At 32.6% G+C, this 18043-nt stretch overlaps 1 protein-coding gene and 1 long non-coding RNA gene across 3 annotated transcripts; one reads left to right on the top strand and one right to left on the bottom strand.

Annotated features, from left to right (window-relative positions):
* Nucleotides 1–1159: 1159 nt before the first annotated feature.
* Nucleotides 1160–13615, bottom strand: LOC108726532 (uncharacterized). 2 transcript variants are annotated; one of them, XR_001936807.1, is made up of 4 exons: nucleotides 13536–13615; nucleotides 13228–13447; nucleotides 12470–12737; nucleotides 1160–1394 (listed from the first exon to the last, which is right to left on the bottom strand). It is a non-coding gene; the product is annotated as an uncharacterized lncRNA (long non-coding RNA). The 2 variants fall into 2 exon arrangements; XR_001936806.1 differs by lacking the exon at nucleotides 1160–1394 and having other exon boundaries at nucleotides 11770–12737.
* Nucleotides 13616–14370: 755 nt separating this feature from the next.
* LOC108726519 (uncharacterized) lies at nucleotides 14371–16166 on the top strand. The gene is made up of 3 exons (XM_018454136.1): nucleotides 14371–15163; nucleotides 15251–15590; nucleotides 15719–16166. Exons 1-3 carry the CDS (start codon nucleotides 14915–14917, stop codon nucleotides 15964–15966), a joined length of 837 nt encoding a protein of 278 aa, XP_018309638.1. The 5' UTR covers nucleotides 14371–14914; the 3' UTR covers nucleotides 15967–16166.
* Nucleotides 16167–18043: the final 1877 nt, after the last annotated feature.

Here is an 18043-nt window from a genome sequence, read left to right as displayed (position 1 = left end):
AATATTCACTGTATCCACGTAATAGAAATGCACCGGATATCCGGGAAAGATTTGCGAATTACAATACGTAAAGCGGTTCAACATTTACAAATTGCTCTTTAACACTGGTACAAGTTAGCATATTTCTTAATTCTTTTTGTTAATAATTTTTTAACAACGACCGACGAATAAAATTTTTGAATGTTGTTCAGAGTCATGACCTTGATAATACATGTCAATGTCAAGGCCATTGAAAGTGGATACCCTCATCTTCATTTTCACATAAAATAGCCCACAAATTGATTTTATAATTTCGGAGTCAGCTAATGATAAATATTTGTATTTTTTAAAATGTATTAAAGCTTGGGTACTTGTAAAATAAATCAAATATCTCACATCTTACATATTTATAAAGATTCGTCGTGAAATGTCTACGCGTCTATATAATGATATAGTGCGTATATGTTGAAAAGATATAAAAATGATCGGACAATGCGTCCCTCTTAGATTCGATCTCGAAGCAAAGTGGCAAGCTGCTAGTACAAAAAGATGCTCTTATGTATACCAAATGGTATTCAGGACCATCCTCACCCCTCGGTGTAATACATTATATCGTCACTCTGTGTATACTTACTCATATGTATCTTTACTCTGTATACTCCTACCTATATCTAGCTTATAAGATAGCGCACAATACTGGCATTATAATGCTTGGAAAGTGCACAAGTGCATGGGCTCTTGAGTTTATACTGAAGATTTCGTATCTGTAACCTTTTGTGCGCGTATGCGAGGGTTCAAATGGTCAGTCAATGGCAAAAGGAACCGCATGATTTGTCACATTATATTTTCAAATACTTGCAGTGCACTACAAATGCTGTATGCATAGTTTGTAATGCACATAATATAGCGTAATAAAAAAGCAAGTAATTTAAATAAAAATAAACCAAAAGTTGCCGAGTACATTAACTTTGTTAAAAATATATTTTCAAGAAAGTTGATTCAAATTACTACTTATACTTGATTGTAAATTATTTTAGACGTATTTTTTAATTTTGTTTTTATATATAACATAATAAATAAATCTTTTTTTCTTCTTATTTATTCTTTACACATAACATAGCAAATATAGAGATACCAATTAGTTTGCTATGTAGTAACGATAGGAAAGCATATTCTGAAAATTATGGCTTGGTTATATTTTTCATAGGACAGAGGACGTTTTTGATGGAGAAGCATGACCCACTTCTTCGCTATTACAAATCAATATTACGTCGTCTCGAGGGCGCCTGGTTGTACGTCAAAGCGAGATCAAACTTTTTCAATCTCGATTAATTCCGTCGCTGCGGTATTGCCGTGACAGGAGCGATTGTCCGCTGTTAAAGAGTGCGGAAAACTGCGGTTGAGTGACAGGAGCGCTTGAAATGTAAAAAAAGAGTCCTATGAAAATAAATAGAACGGGGGTGCAACGCGGTGACAGGTAGCGGCGCTTCATAAATGCCGCACCGCGAGGTAATTTCTCTTTGTCACGCTCAGCTCGATAACGAGATGACTCTCAAAAACGCAATTCAAAAAATCATATCGCCATTATAATAAACTTCGATATGTCGTACCTTACCAACGTAAATGAAAGTTCCCTAACAAATGTATGTAAAATATAATAATGCGCTTTATCAAACGAATACGATATATAAAAAATATTTTATGAAAATAATTTATTGTATTATGTCGATTAAGAAGTTCAATAAAATTTCATCAATTTTATCAATTTAAATCACGGTTTTGCATTTATATAATTTTTATCATATTACACTATATAACCTAAACCTTAACTTTAATAATTTAAAATGTGATTATATATGTATTTCAAATATTGTATTATAATCATGTTCTTAGTCCAGGAGTGAAAAAGTTATTAAGGTAATTACTAATATTAAGTAAGGATTCTCAATAGCGCTATGGTCAGGAAACCAAGATCCTTAATTCAAAACACTTCACAATAAAGTATGATTAAAAATATCAAACATGTACAAGGATTTCTAATGAGGATGACCGTTAAACAAGTTGACAATGTATTAAAATTGGCTAAAGAGAATTGCAACTGTTTATGATCTACATGCAATTTTTATGTATACCATTAAAGATAATCATATTAAAATGATCGAAACGTTTGGAAATGATTCGTAATCAGTTCGTTTAGTATCGTATATTAGCATTCGCTCGCATAAAGGACCATGGCAGTGTCTCGTGCTATGATGCTTCGCTTGTCTTAGCGCCTAGTAGACACTACCGTATCTCCAGATAATACATCCAGTGTGGTTCTGCTAGTCTTAATCTTTCAAGTTGAAAGATTAAATATAAAATAATCTAAAAAGTAATTTATAAGTAACTTTCCTAACCCTGGTCCTTATAGTAATACAATTCTTTAGTGATGCATTGTTTAAACATATGCATTGGATCCATATTGCGCACATTGAATTGTGCTACTGGAGGCTGCAAATTAATAAGTTTTATTTTTATGGGAATTTAAATGCTTTTACATGTATTGTTTCAGCATAAAGGGAGATTAAGAGCACAAACTGAAACTAAATGAAGTCTCTTTATTTGCGATATGATGTTATTAATTATGCGATGTAATATTCATAAATTATGTGTTAAATTTTAATTTGAAACCAAAAAATTTGACGGCTCCACGCCAATGGGATGTTGAACTTTCTATAAATGGTTAAGCCGGTCTTAGTCGCTGTTCCAGTAGTACAGGGGTAAAGGTTACAGGCCGCTAAAAGATTTTGTGTAGATCCCGGATACGTATGCATCTAATACATACACGATACACGTGTATCCACGCGGAACAGGGCGGCTTGTTGAAATCTCTGTGTAAGAGAGTCCGACCTTGCGATTGGAACTCCCTTAATGCCCGCAGGAGCACCAAGGGAGAAACCCTACGGTAGCAGGATCTTCAATGACGATGACAAGGGCCGACAGCCTTTCCAAACACGCAGTTGTAAACGTCTGTTCTCGTTTCATACCAGACGTGACCGCGTCACCCTAAGGGCTTTACTGCTATTCCGACAGTGGCTACCGTTTGCTACCAAGTTAATATAGCGAAGTAACTCTTGGTTACTGCGGTGCAAGAGAACACGCTCGTTTGTAGGGTAAAACGGGGTATATGTCTTGACAGGGAATGTGCCCCCCATCATAAACATTTAAAAAATGGCAACTTTTTCGAATAATATTTATGTTATCTGGTAGGTGCCAGTATGTATTTTACAGGTCCAAATAAATCACGCGTTATGAATTCCGTATTAAAAAAAAAAAGAAAAATAGAAAATTTTTAACAAAGAAATGTTAAACTTGCTGTGGTAAGTTTCTTTAAATAGCTTCAGTATATAAAAGTATTTTTTTGCAAGATTAGTTGTTTCGTGTTAATACTACACGACAAAATTACTCTTTTCACAAAAAGTATTTTAAAAATGTATGTGTGCTCTTTAAAAAAAAATGACTTTCTATTCCAAATCTATTTTCAAAACTATTAAAATAATAATTTTTATTTCAATTAAATACTCTTATTTTTTCATGTATTTTTTAGAATAGAGAATTTTTTCGATAATTCGAAATGGTGTAGCTTTTTTGGTATGAAACTTCGTACAAAATATTCTTTCATCTGTGTATTCATTTTGCCTCATGCGGCGATTGATTATGTGCTGAAATCTTCTCTTTATAATGCTGTACCTTTTCTACAAATCTGTCGTTACATTTTATCCAATAGTTTATATTTAGAAATCTTAATATAATTTAATTTTAAAAATAAAAAAATTTTAATTTTAAAAATAAGTTTGTTTTCCCTTTTCTAGTTTACATTATGTATACATATAGAGATATAAGTACTATATATATATATATTATACATATAGTACAATTCTCTTTCTTTTAATGAATTATATGTCAAGTAAATTCTACCTTCTAATCTCTCGTTTAAACTAGATTTCCCGTTAAATTATTCCATGCTAATACCTCTATATTCACAAAGTTTGCTTTCATTTAATCCTTTGAGACTTTATGTCCAAAAGCGACATCGAAATGACAACACAATAACAACAACTCGAACAACAACACAAGAAGATTTCGTTGGCCGCACTACGAGGCTTACGAAAAGCTTATCTCTCTAATGCTGGTAATACTTTTGCTTTACCGGGTATTAAAAGCAAATGTACTTACGTTCTGCTATTCGATCCCGTTTCTGTATCACCGATTATCCCAGTATTAATACATGAAAGGGATCCCGTTTATGTTTCTTTATATGTAGAATTACCAGAAAATACACAAATACGTTAGAAATTTATTTTGTAAACTTTTACTAAACATTCTTTTTATTTAATTAACTTTACTTTCGGGAAACAAACTAATCAATTTTATCATTAAAAATCTCGTTATCGTTCTTCTATTAATAAAAAAAATTTTAAACATTTTTATTTAAACGTTTAATGGATTAGTAAGGCATTTACATAATGACTAAAGCGCTTTGAGTTTCGTAGTTTTATTTGATGCAGACATATGCCAATGTTTGCCTTTAAACGTGCCTGCTCTTTATGCTCTTATGGTTACTTTGTTTGACTCATCCATTTTTTATACAAATCGCTACTCAGGTTGACTTTCCTAAACGCGTTTCTTATAATGCCATTATCTTATTAAAAAAAGTAAAAAGGCGCTAAGAGTACGTACTCCTCGAGAAAAAATTATTATACCAAATTATAAAACCCAAGTAGTAGTATTTTTATTGCACCAAATTAGAAATTAAATCAAACTATAACATGAGACAGCCAATTACGGTCAAAGTTAGATGTTTCAAATATTACATTATTATGTATTTATTTATATTATATTTGATTTATTCATATAAACGGTCTTGTTTCTAAAAGTTTTAGTATTGTTTAGAAAATAAAACACAAATGGTACGATTTTTTTTATTTACTGAACTCGAATGATATGTATCATTTCTATAAAAGATTTTATATCAACAGCTGGCGCCAAGTTAAATTCTACAAAATTAAAAAGTAAAACCCAAGTGGTACTATCTTTATTATTTACTTCAGAGAGAGAGAGAGAGAGAGAGAGAGAGAGAGAGAGAGAGAGAGAGTCTAATGATATGTACCACTTGTATGAAAGATTTGATATCAACAACTGGCACTAACAATAAGTTAAATACCATATCAAATTAAATAAAGAATATAATCTAACAGGTACTATTTTTACTTTTTATACAATGAAACTTAAGCATATGTATTTTTGTATTCCTATTGAAGTATCTTCCTGTTGCAAATCCATCTGACTTTAATTTTTCTTAAAAAAATTTCTTTTTTCTTCTTAAAATAAATTATTAAATCATAATCGATTCAAAGATTTTTTCTATTTCTCTTCCAACCAAAGTAACAGTAGTTACTTAATTCTCCTCTCTTTGTGGAAAGTCGAACGCCCCTAAGCACGATAGATATAGAGTAGTTTTTAATATTGTGTTTTAAATTTTATTTATTAATAATTTTTGAATGAACAGTAACCGCCACCTAAAACTTTTTGAAGGTCACTCAGGGTCATGACCTTGACAACATATGTCGATGTCAAGGTCATCGGCACCGTTAATCCAAATAATTACCATAGTTCCTTTTAAGAACTAAAAATAAATTCTTTTAAGAAAAATTAAAGCTATTTGGATTGGAATAGAGAGATCCTTCAATAGCAATACAAAGACACATACTTAAGTTTCATTGTATAAAAATTAAAGCTAGTACCATTTGGATTATATTTTTCATTTAATTTGGTTTTAACTTGATGCCGCAGTTATTGATATCTTTTACACAAATGATACATAAAATTTTGTGGAACTTAATTTGGCGCTAGTTGTTGATATCAAATCTTTTATAGAAGTCATATATATTATTAGTATATTAAATAAATAATAAAAATAGTACCACTTGAGTTTTACTTTTATATTATTAATTTGGTAAAATTAAACTTGACGCCAGATGTTGATATCACACATTTTATATAAATGATATACTATTGGATATTAAGTATAAATAATAAGGACCATATTTGTATTTTATAATTTGGTACAATAATTTCTTTTTCTGAAAGAGCACGTAGTTCTTAGTACGATTTTTATCTTTTTTAAAAAGGTAAGTAACTTAAATAAGTATTAAGTTTGTACTGATATCATGCATTTTTTTCTCCTTATGCACACATACAGGGTGTAACAGGGTGACCGTATCAGGCAGATTTCTCGAAAGATATGAAAGATACGGAAAAATGTTTCAGATAAAAGTTGCACGGCCTGAAGGGACGCAAATATCGATAAAATTAATTTTCGACAAAAAATCAATTTTTCAAGATCGTATAAAGTTCATCGATATTTCTTTTATAGAACTGTATGCAGATTTTACATAATGATTTCTCTAATTATGCTGCATGTAAAGGTATTACGGTAATGCTATCAAAAAATCAAAAGTTTATGAGATATTTCACAGTTTATTCTGGTTTTATATTTACATAAAATATTAAATATCTCGTAAATTTATTTCTTGTGTTGATGTTTATACATACAGCAATGTATTACTTAACTTAAAAATGTCCTATGTATTTTTCACATCCGAGCAACCGTTTTCACGTTATACGGAGGCTAACAAAGTATCAACCTCATAATATAACAGCAATGCATTACGCACCACCATCGAGGTAGAATGTAAGGTGAGTTTATTTTTACATGATTTTTCCAGTTGGTCTAACTCATTTTATAAAAGATAAATGTATAAAATCATTACCATTCTTCTTCGTTATGATCGTCTTCAATTTCAAGTATTTCTTCTACGTCTATTTTATCTTCTATTTCGCCTTGAGTACTTTCACTTTTCTCTGATATGTTAACAGTTAGATGTTAAATAATCGATAGTGTTCATTTTATCGTACTCTGCTTCTTCTATGTTGCATAATAATATTGCAAAAAGTTTCAACAGAATATTATGATCAGGAGAGACATTGAGGCATGATTAACCACGATAATGATCACAAACTACGGATCATGTTTATTTGAAAAGTTCAAAGTTTATTTTATTATATATTATATACTTATATATTACATACAAAGTTTATTTTTTGTATTGATATAATATAATAAAAACAAACGCAAAAACGTGCCGCCGTGTCATTGCTTTTATACAAATATAAAATGGTCGATATGTTTCAGTTAACTCCAGAAGCTTTGGGAGCTCAACGAATAGTTGCGAAGAAATTCAGAGCTGAAGAATACTAGAATAAGAGAGAAGAGGACAAGAGAGGATGAGGGTGAGGATGAAATCGACAATGCAATGCGACGAGCGATATAAGAATGGGTACTCGCGAGAACGTAAAGGAATACCTTTGGTGGAAAAAGCGTAGACAGGACCGCGGTTGAAAGGATTTTGCGAATTAAATCACGATAACGAACTCCGTTCACTCTCGAAAAAGCTGTCCTTAAGAGGATCACGGTACGACGCCGCTACATCAATTTCGTAGTGATTGGCTGATTATCCTACAAGATAATATGCTTATTGTCTATCCAATCTGACACTTCAACCCCCTGAGGCAAGAGATCTTTCACTCTACTGATATCTCAGTAATGAGAGAAATAAAAGTTGCTAAAGGCGTGAAGAAATAAATGTGCATTGTATTAAATATACCAGCAATTAGAACATCAGTACAAAAATAATGTATAAATGATATAAAGAATCTCATGTATTTTTATATTTTCTAAAAGTGTTTTTTACTTTAATGTAACATTAATTTCGTATTATTATATAGAAATAAAATATCATTGAATAAACCTGTGTATGTGCATGCATGTGTACTCACGTTAAATTTCTTTTATTATTATGTACAATTATCTACACAATAGATGACAGTCAATAAATTTAATAATTTATGCTTTTTATAATAATCCTGAATATTTCTTTATTTATATTTGCTTTTGATAATATACTTATTATATTTTATGTAAGCATACAGATTTAATTTTATTTCATTATTTTATATATACTTTGTTATCATTAAAAGTATAAAAAGTTCATTAGGAACAGAATTAGTGTTTAAGTAATATTCAATAAAAAGTGACAGTTCTCGAATGCGATAATAAAGGACACGATTGAGAGATAATGGTCTTCACCTCCCTCAAGAGAGACTCATATCTACGTCGCGTCATCTGTTATTACGTTAACAGCTAATCATCTACAATCCCGCATTCTATTATGTTATAGGAGATTCCAGGAGGGTGAAATCCAAACAATGAACACGGAAAAATAAAGACTATCTCACACATTTGTAACTTCCAGCTAACCATATAGTGTAGTGCCAAAATTGAAAATTATCACATTTAAGTAATACCAAAATTTGAAATTGCAAAAAATATTTATATATAAAGGACTTCGCACTAATTATATGAAAAATTGAATGAAATGAGTTAATTTTCACATATAATATTGCAAATTTTTTCATCAAATATCTTCGTGAATATGTCAAATATGCGGCCAATGTCCTAAAACGTTATAATAATCTTGCTGTAAGAATGGAGGATTAGAATGGAACCGAGAGACGGATTGTTATACCTAAACAAATTACGAGATTGTTTGCAGTGGCATCGTTTCACGCATGAACCCGTCGCTGAGGTCGTTCTTTATTCCTTTTTTGAGAGTCGATGCCACTTGAGCGAGCTCAAGTATAGACAAATGCGAGGAGAGCTGCTCTCTCAGTCGGTCGTCGCGTTGTCGGCCACCCCCGCGGAGCGGACGGCTTTGATCTACTCTGAAACTAACCCCGCTGTTATTTTATCCACTTCGATGATGCTCTAGAGACTACGGGATTCCGCTACGCGTCGTTCAGTCATCGCAGGCAAAGGAATGACGCCCGCGCAATTGTTTTTTGATCTCCAGAGCCACTCGACAAAAAGGAATCGTGCTCTCTCTGAAGTCGCTCTCTTTGTTTCTTTTCCTAGTTTATAGTTATTAAAGTGTGGTCTCATTAGAAAAGCTCCAGACCAATTCGCAAGTGCCAATACTTGAGTTTATCTACATGTATTTATGTGTATTCATGATATAGTATCAAATAATTCTTCGAAAAGTCCAAATAGACTTGCTTGCTGTAATCCATGCTTATGAGAATAATTTTTCTTTAAAAGTTACACAAAACAGTGGATATATTGTGGCCGAATTAATTTTTTTTCCTTTTGTATAAAAAGGTTTAAATTTCTTCTCTTGATATACATTTCTTTTTGTTTCGTAATTATCATATGTAATTTTGAAGTATAGTTATTGTACTTTGGAATATTAAATAATTAGCTGACTTGATTACTTGATACTTACTATGATTCGGTCAGCTATAGTTACAGCTTTATGAATTTTAACGAACAGTAGCTTAAATAATTTAATTTTTTATTGTAGCTGCTATTCGCATTACTTCCGGAATTTAATCTTCTATTGTTTCACAAATAATAAAAATTTCAAAATTTGTCCTTCCTTTTGTGTTTAATTATTAATGACTTAGATATGTCTATCGTTACATACATAACTAAATATATAAATACACTAATATACATAAATACTAATTAATATTAAATTCGTATTAATAATATATAAATTTTAACTTTATAATAAGTAATAAAAAAGAAGGTAAAATGAAATAAAAGGAATATATATAATGTAAATAAGATACATGTGTGCGCGTGTGGATTCTATATGATATTAGAATTTTTAGTTCGATATTTCCTCCGTAACTACAAAAAAATGCATATTATGTTTTTAAAAAATATAATTATATTAATAATATTTGAATAAATTCAATTGAACAATTTTCGGAAACGCATACATGCGAACATAGCCATCCGACTTTTAGATTAAAGATTTAGTTTTTGTATCTGACATTGGCTTAAAGGAAGACAATCAAATAATGTAGTACTCACAATGGTAATCTCGACTACGGATTTTCCATATTCATAAGAGATCAACGCGCGTTTAGATGGGGAATGTGCTGGTAACTTGATCAAAGACCTCGACTGCCAGTATCCTCACAGCCCCTGCGCGAACCTTTCGTTTCTTATTACTCAAACAACTCACCCAGGCAACAATTCACCCGAAGTTCAACTGTACTTTTCAAATAATGACCTCGTCATATTGTATATCTTTGCATTTTTGCATTAACAACTCACCGATTCCTTTTAATGTTCTACGATCGACGGTGGCTACATAATGGGGGCGGAAGAAAGCGGCGCTTTTGTAGTATAATAAAATGAGACAAAACATGAAATCCGTTTACAACAAGATCTTATTTAAACTATCTAATGTCTGATTACGAAGTATACTACCATACAAAGGCTATGTCATTGTCTAAATTCCTATTTATAAAATTATGTCGGAAAATTACGCATCATTTCTTTAAGAATGTCTCTGATCTTATGAGGGTTTACTTTTGAGGTCTCTACGCAAACATTGTGTTTCTAATGTAAAATTTTTACAATTTATACAATATATCATGAAGGTATATCAAAAGGTATGTCATATCTACAGGTAAGGGAGCGTGAGGTAGAACGAGATACACTTAATGTGTTTGAAAACTTTATAATAAGTATTTATAATACGTGTTATAATAATATATTATAACACTTTATAATAAGTAATACTAAATTTTTTTTACACAAATGAACTTACTATACGTAGAACAAAAAAAATTATTGAATTATAATGCAGTAATAAATTTTTTTAAGTATTAAACATTTGAAATATATTAGTGTAAACAGAGACGTGTCAGTTGTCCTGTTTTGTCCCTAGGGAAGGCAAAATGAAGTATCTTCTTTTTCAGATAAAGAAAGTCGTTTTTGTACTACTGATTTCTAGATTTTTTCTTATTTTCAACATTCACTTGCTCTTTCTTATATGGCAATGATGTTAAGATGATGGATTTATGAAACGCGTTTAATTTTCTAGGCAACCTTTGCGATAGGCAAAATGTTTGCGTATCCTCTATTGCCTTAAATAACCGAATGCAATGAATTTGCTGTGATGCTGCTACAATATGTTGAAACAGCTATAATTTCAACAAACTCGGAATAAGAGAGATTATCGCGTTGAATTACATAAATTCTAATTCCTCAGACTGAGGACCCCAGTATCTGAAAAATCCAGAATTTTGGGAATTCGGTAATGACCAATATGAATCCATTTCTATCTATTTGATCAATTTCCAATGAAAGGGAATTCCCATTCCTTAGGTAGCAGATAGGGCGCGCGCGTTTATGTGTGTGTGTGTGTGTGTGTGTGTGTGTGTGCGCGCGCGCGCGCGCGCGCACATATCATAGTAAGTTATCCGTCGTCTACAATACACAGAGAAAAGGCCGTGACACAGACTTTTTGCATAATGCATAGTGCATAAACGAATCAACTAATCAGAATCTTTCCTTTCCTTCCATTCCATTATGCACTATGCATTATGCGTTATGCAAGAGTCTGTACTGCAGCCATAAGAAGTAAGAGTAAGTCTGCAAACACAATAGAATAGTAAGCCTTAATCCTTAAGAAATTGATCAATCACAGTCGAATGTGAGAAAAATAATCGACTATGATTGGTCAATTTTTAAAGGCTTAAAGCTTACTATTCTGGCTACGGTGCACTTGATGCTACAAAGGCTTCGAAGCATTTTTTGATTGGTCAATTAGTAAAATTCTTTCTCCGATTGGTCAATCAAAAGCTTCGAAGCATTTGTAGCACTAAGTGGACCGCATCCTTTATTGTGTTTGCAAAGTAAAGGCCATCACATGTACAAAAATTTTAGTCGTAATTGTTAAAAGAGTTTTGCAACAGTTTTGTGCTGAACACAGCCATTATTTGCAGGTGAGAGGCCTAACATATTTATAAAAACAAAACTATTAATAAAGAAAGGCTAATGAGAGTAACACTTCAGTTGTGATAAGCATATACATTTATATTTACTCAATAAGTCAATACATTCTTATACATATTACATTGACTCTCCGGACAAACGTTTTGGCTTATTTTAAGCCATTTTCAACTATTTTAAACAATTAAAGATAAGAAGGATGATAGAAGTACATTCCTAGCAAATATGGTGATTTTAAATTTTAAGGTAGATAATTTTCTGTCTTGATAGTTTTGTGACAGTTCAACCAGGAATGTTTCTTTACAAATGTAATATTATACATAGATTAATCTCAAGAATTATTTGTATTTTGTAAACGTGTTCGTTAGTCCTGTGTTCTCATCAAGATCTTGATATAATCGATATAATGTATTTATATAAGAATGTATTGAGAAAATATGAATACACTTATTAACTGCGACTTTGCTCTCATTGGTCCTTTCTTTGTTAATAGTTTTTCATTAGTTATTAGTTATCTATAAAACCAGTTCGGTTACTAAAAATATTAACTATTTATGCTGAACTAATACGTACCATAATCACCAATGTCCATCCTTTTGAAAACATAATCTATATCACAGATTGCCGTGAGAACATTGAAAAAAATTTCTTGCATTGAAGAACAGAGAGCTTGAGCTTGAGAGTTTTTTGGAGCCTTCTTACATGTTTTCCATGTCATAGGTAGTAAATATATTGGCTGTAAAGCTTTTATAATTGCATCACGTGTCTCAGAGATAATCTTATTACTATTGAGTGACCAATACAAAAAGACCACTTCTTTGACCATATACTATCAGCTTGAACAAGGTATCTAAAATACATTGAGAGAATAATATTAAGATAAACTTTTTACATTGATCAAAAAATTACTGACCAATAAATTATTGTTAAGCAGACTTTACATGATAAATAATAGTGATCATTACTATTGAATCAGTAAAATAGTAACAGTATGCATCAATATTTTTATAACCTTACAGTATCAGTGTTATTGATAAAATTTGAGTTCAGTTTTATTTACATTACAGACCTTACATGGTCAAACTGCCAGTACCAACAAATACCGACAGTATTATTGATATTGATCTGAATTTCTTCTATCAAACATCTGTGATAGGGATATAGTTGTGGTAGAACATATTGATTTTCAAGAATGAAGAAATTCAAATCGCGGTTAATATTTTTAACATTAAACCACACATAATAATATAATAGTCAGTATTTATTAGTATTGATCATATATATATATATAGTGTCATCATATATATATATGTATAGTCCTTATAATGTTGTATATTTACCCCAGAATGATAGCCAGTCTCAATTCTGATGGAAATGGATGTCTCCTGCTATGCAGTTTTAGACAGATAGGGTTTTGTCTTTTCTAAAAGCCAATCAAACTGATCAGACATCATTCTTGTATAATGATAAAATTCTTCATGATCAGTATTCTTGAATTCTTGGAATAACTGTAAGAAATCTCCAAATTGGAAAAACATATTACTGAAAGGCCGACGTCACCTAGAAACAAATAAACAAATTGTAATGCAATTGCAATCAGAAAGAATAAAATGTAGATCATCAAAATTCCGTAGTTAGATATACTAACCTCTTTTTTTGATCTGTTGTGAATTCAGTGCACAATACACCATAAAATTATAAATGTACCATGCTTGCATAAATATTATAATCAGTATAACTCTTTGTCTTCTATTCTTTTATATTTTTCAAGAACAAATGCAAAACATAATTATAAATAAACAAGAAGAAGAGATATAAGATCGCAGTGAAATCACAGCAAGAAATACATAATATGGATAATTATACAGAATACCCCCCCCTCACCACCGATTTCGATAAAATTAGGCTCATTCGACGTGTTTTTGCATGAAACGAAAGAATCTGGCAAAAAAAAGCACCGCTCTGCCTCGCGAACCGAGATATTTAGCGTTAAAGTTGACGACTATTCAGGTTAGGAAATCTGTCACAGCCCTACAATTGCCATGTCTTCTACATGCAATTTCTATGTCATGCGCATGCGTCTCGTTACTTGTCGGTCCAAGAGGCACCAAATTTAAAATGTACGCTATAAAACAAATGAAACGCAACAATGTTTTTGTTGTCGAACGTGAAATCGTATATCACGCACGATGTTGGGCTTACTTCAATTTGGTCATCTTACATATGATCAGGGTTGGGCACGTATTACACACGAGGTTTCTTACATAGTATTATACATGGTATTATACAAGTATAATACATCATTTAGGGCCAGTTTCACAACTCACGATTAACTCTTAACCGAGGTTCAATTTGTTTCTCATCTCTTTTCAATTCTAAAATTAGAAAGAGACAATGAATAAGTTAAACCTCGGTTAAGAGTTAACCATGAGTTGTGGAACTGGGCCTTAGTTTTATACGTATTATACTTCATGTGGCGCCATCTTTACATCATGTACGTAATTTAATTATTTCTATCAATCTCTATATTATCCACGCTAAAAATCGATCCAAAATTCGCATATAAAATTCGCGAACAGACAAAGAATTAAGAGCTAAGCGTTATAAGTGTTTTGAAAGATCGCTCGTGCGGTTCGGACGTGTTCTATCTCGAGCGTTACATCACCTCGATTTATATTTTTAAATTACGTGCATCATAGCCGTAACGCCGTAAGCGTCTAATGTTTAGGGGGTCCCGCGTCATTTTCGTAGCAATGGTAAAAATCGATATTTCAGAAAAATCGATAACATAGAGTCGTTCTGGACACTCGTAGATAAATTAGAGTTTTATACGTTTTATACAATTTTTTACGTATAATATCGTATAATACAGTATAATGTAAAAAACCCTAAAAAATCCTCGGATAACCCAACCCTGCATATGATCATAACAAATTAATAGAATTTTTAATTCAGCACAAATTGTTAACAAATACAATCCAGTGTAACAAATATGGTAATGATATAAACATTAATAAAGAAACATTAATGTACAAGTGTAGAAGACGGTACTATGTGAAAAATGTTAATAAGAAACGAGTAGCAGAACGTTGCGATGTCTATAGGAGTGCAAAGATTGGTACTTGGTTCCACAACAGTAATCTTGACGTGGGTACAATATGCAGACTAGTTGCATGTTTCTTAATGTTGCAACACCCACGTCAAGATCGTACGCAGGTTGAAACTGGCATTACATCGCCGACCACGATTGTTGATTGGTTTAACTTCTGCCGAGAGGTAATTATATCTTATGTTTTTATGTTTTGTAAATTACTACATATACTTTGTTTAAAACAAGATATTAATATAACTTTTTTCTTGCAGGTCTGTGTGTTCTGGGCTGAGAAACATAGTGAAAAGCTTGATGGACCAGGACACACAGTCGAAATCGATGAAGCGAAGATTGGAAAACGGAAATACAACCGTGGTCGGCTTGTAAAAGGTCAATGGATCTTCGGGGGATATGAGCAGGGGTCAAAGAAGATATTCATCGTACCAGTGGAGGATCGTATGGAAAAGACGCTCCTGGAAATAATAAAAAAATGGATATTGCCAGGAACAACTATTGTGTCAGATTGTTGGAAGTCCTATGATTGTTTAAACAATGAGGGCTTCCAACATCTGACAGTAAACCATTCCTATAATTTCGTCGATCCTGAAACTGGTGAGAAACGTTTGAAACTATTAATATAAATTATAATAAATGTAATTTGTATATTCAACAAATTTTGTCATTGATAATATTAATGTTTTATTGTAATTTATGTTGTGACGTATTATTTAAATTTAAAGGTACATACACTCAACATATAGAGCGCGTTTGGAGAGAAGTTCGGGGAAATATTCCAAGATATGGAAGGAGAGAAGACCATTTTATTGGATATTTGGCCAAATTTCTCTTCAAACGCGCCTATGACTACGCAGAGTGGATTGAGATCTTCTTTGACATCATTGCGGAAATGTATCCTCCGATGTCAATGTTCAATGACCACCCAGTAGCAGCTAACAATGAAGAACCAAGTACCAGCACATCTACATGAATGTTTTTATTTTTTACAAAATACCGTCTTCTACACTTGTACATTAATGTTTCTTTATTAATGTTTATATCATTACCACATTTGTTACACTGGATTGTATTTGCTAACAATTTTTGCTGAATTAAAAATTCTATTAATTTGTTATGACCATATGTAAGGTAACCATTCCTTATTAACACCTTTCGTACAAAATCAAATTAAAAAATGAATTAGTTACTCGTACAATGTTTCTATTCGACGCGTTTTTGCATGAAACGAAAGAATCTGGCAGAAAAAAGCGCCATTCTGCCCTGCAAATCGAGATATTTAGCGTTAAAGTTGTCAACTATGCAGATTAGGAAATCTGTCATACCGAATACATGTAGCGCTATTCTATTCCAAATAAATCATAACCCATGTGGACAGTGGAGTGTGGAGACAGTAATGCTTGGGTTCGGGGCGGCTACGCCGCCCCGAACGAAAAAAGAATAACATCCTATCCGCTTGAGGCCTAACCGCCTAGAAGTTACAGTCTAGACAGTGTCCGCTTGGAATATTCCTAACCCAATGAAGACAGTGGAGTGTGAGAAGTCTTTAAAGACAGTAAAAACCTATTTGGAATTCTCACACCCCAAATATTATGGGTTAAAAATATTCCAAGCGGACATTGTCTCAGCTGTAACTTCTAGACGGTTAGGTCCCAAGCATTAAGCGGGGAGCACAGACTCTTGCATAACGCATAACACGTAATGCATAAGAAAATGTACTAATCAAAGCCCTCCGTTTCCTTCCTTTCCATGAAATAAAGAATTCTGATTGATTGAATTTCTTATGCATTACATGTTATGCGTTATGCAAAAGTCTGTGCTCCCCACTTTACTGTTACAGGATAAGGTTACAGGTAGGATGTTATTTTTTTTCGTTCGGGGCGGCGTAGCCCAAATTGGGAATGCTGTAACCCAAGCATTACTGTCTACACATTCCACTGTCCACATGGGTTATGATTTATTTGGAATGAATAGCGCTACATGTATTCGGTATGACAGATTTCCTAATCTTCATAGTTAACAACTTTAACGCTAAATATCTCGGTTCGCGGGGCAGAGCGGCGTTTTTTTCTGCCAGATTCTTTCGTTTCATACAAAAACGCATCGAATGAGCCTAATTTTATCGAAATCGGTGGTGGGGGAGATATTTTGTATAATTACCCATAATATGTATATCTGAAATAATCAGTATCGGGCTGTTCCGTTCCGCTATAAATTTTCGCTCCATGGGACGCCAGCTTAATGGCCGCAGCACAGACTCTTGCATAACGCATAATGCATAGTGCATAAGGGAATCGACCAATCGAAATTCTTCTTTTTCATGGAATGGGAGGAAAGGAAAGATTCTGATTAGTTGATTCGCTTATGCATTATGCGTTATGCATTATGCAAGAGTCTGTGCTGCGGCCTTAAGCCTTCAGGGTGCTGTCCCATGGGCACGGAAAACGGAATCGGAAAGGTGAAGTGGTAGGGGCAACCAATTAGCATCGTTTCGTTCTGATTTTAAGTAGTCTGGCTTCCCATGGGGCATATTTCTCGGAAACGAAAATTTTTCGTACTATCAATCATCAGTGATCACTAGCGATTAAGATTAATATTGAAAAAATTCAATTAAAAGGAGCATTAAAAGATGGAAAATGTCATCTGTAAATATTGTAATTACATGTATATTAAATTACTTTTAGTGTCTCCGGCCATGTTCAACTATCCTAACTACTTTAGGATTAATGAAAATGAAAATGAAAGACACTACAAGTCTCTTATCCCGAGCTACCAAAGTCCATTTTTGGGGAGTACAGAGTTACTAAAATATTAAAAATTTTGAATCGCACGTAACACATCCTGAAAGGCAGCATCGCCACGAGTAATTTGCGCAAAAAAAAAAATAAAAGTCGGTCAAGCCGTTTTGGACATACAAACGGTCGAAAAGTGATGATTTTCATGAAAAAAATCAAGTAACGTCTTCTTCTCCTTCTTCTCTGTCCGCAGTCACATGCACCTCTTTTCTCTCTCACCTTTCACTCACATCTTCCCCAACTTCAACCCACTCC

This window comes from Mycetomoellerius zeteki, unplaced genomic scaffold, assembly GCF_001594055.1.
Source record: "Mycetomoellerius zeteki isolate Tzet28-1 unplaced genomic scaffold, Tzet1.0 scaffold111, whole genome shotgun sequence".
Classification (NCBI taxonomy): Eukaryota; Metazoa; Arthropoda; class Insecta; order Hymenoptera; family Formicidae; genus Mycetomoellerius; species Mycetomoellerius zeteki.
This window is presented reverse-complemented; position numbering and strand designations above follow the sequence as displayed.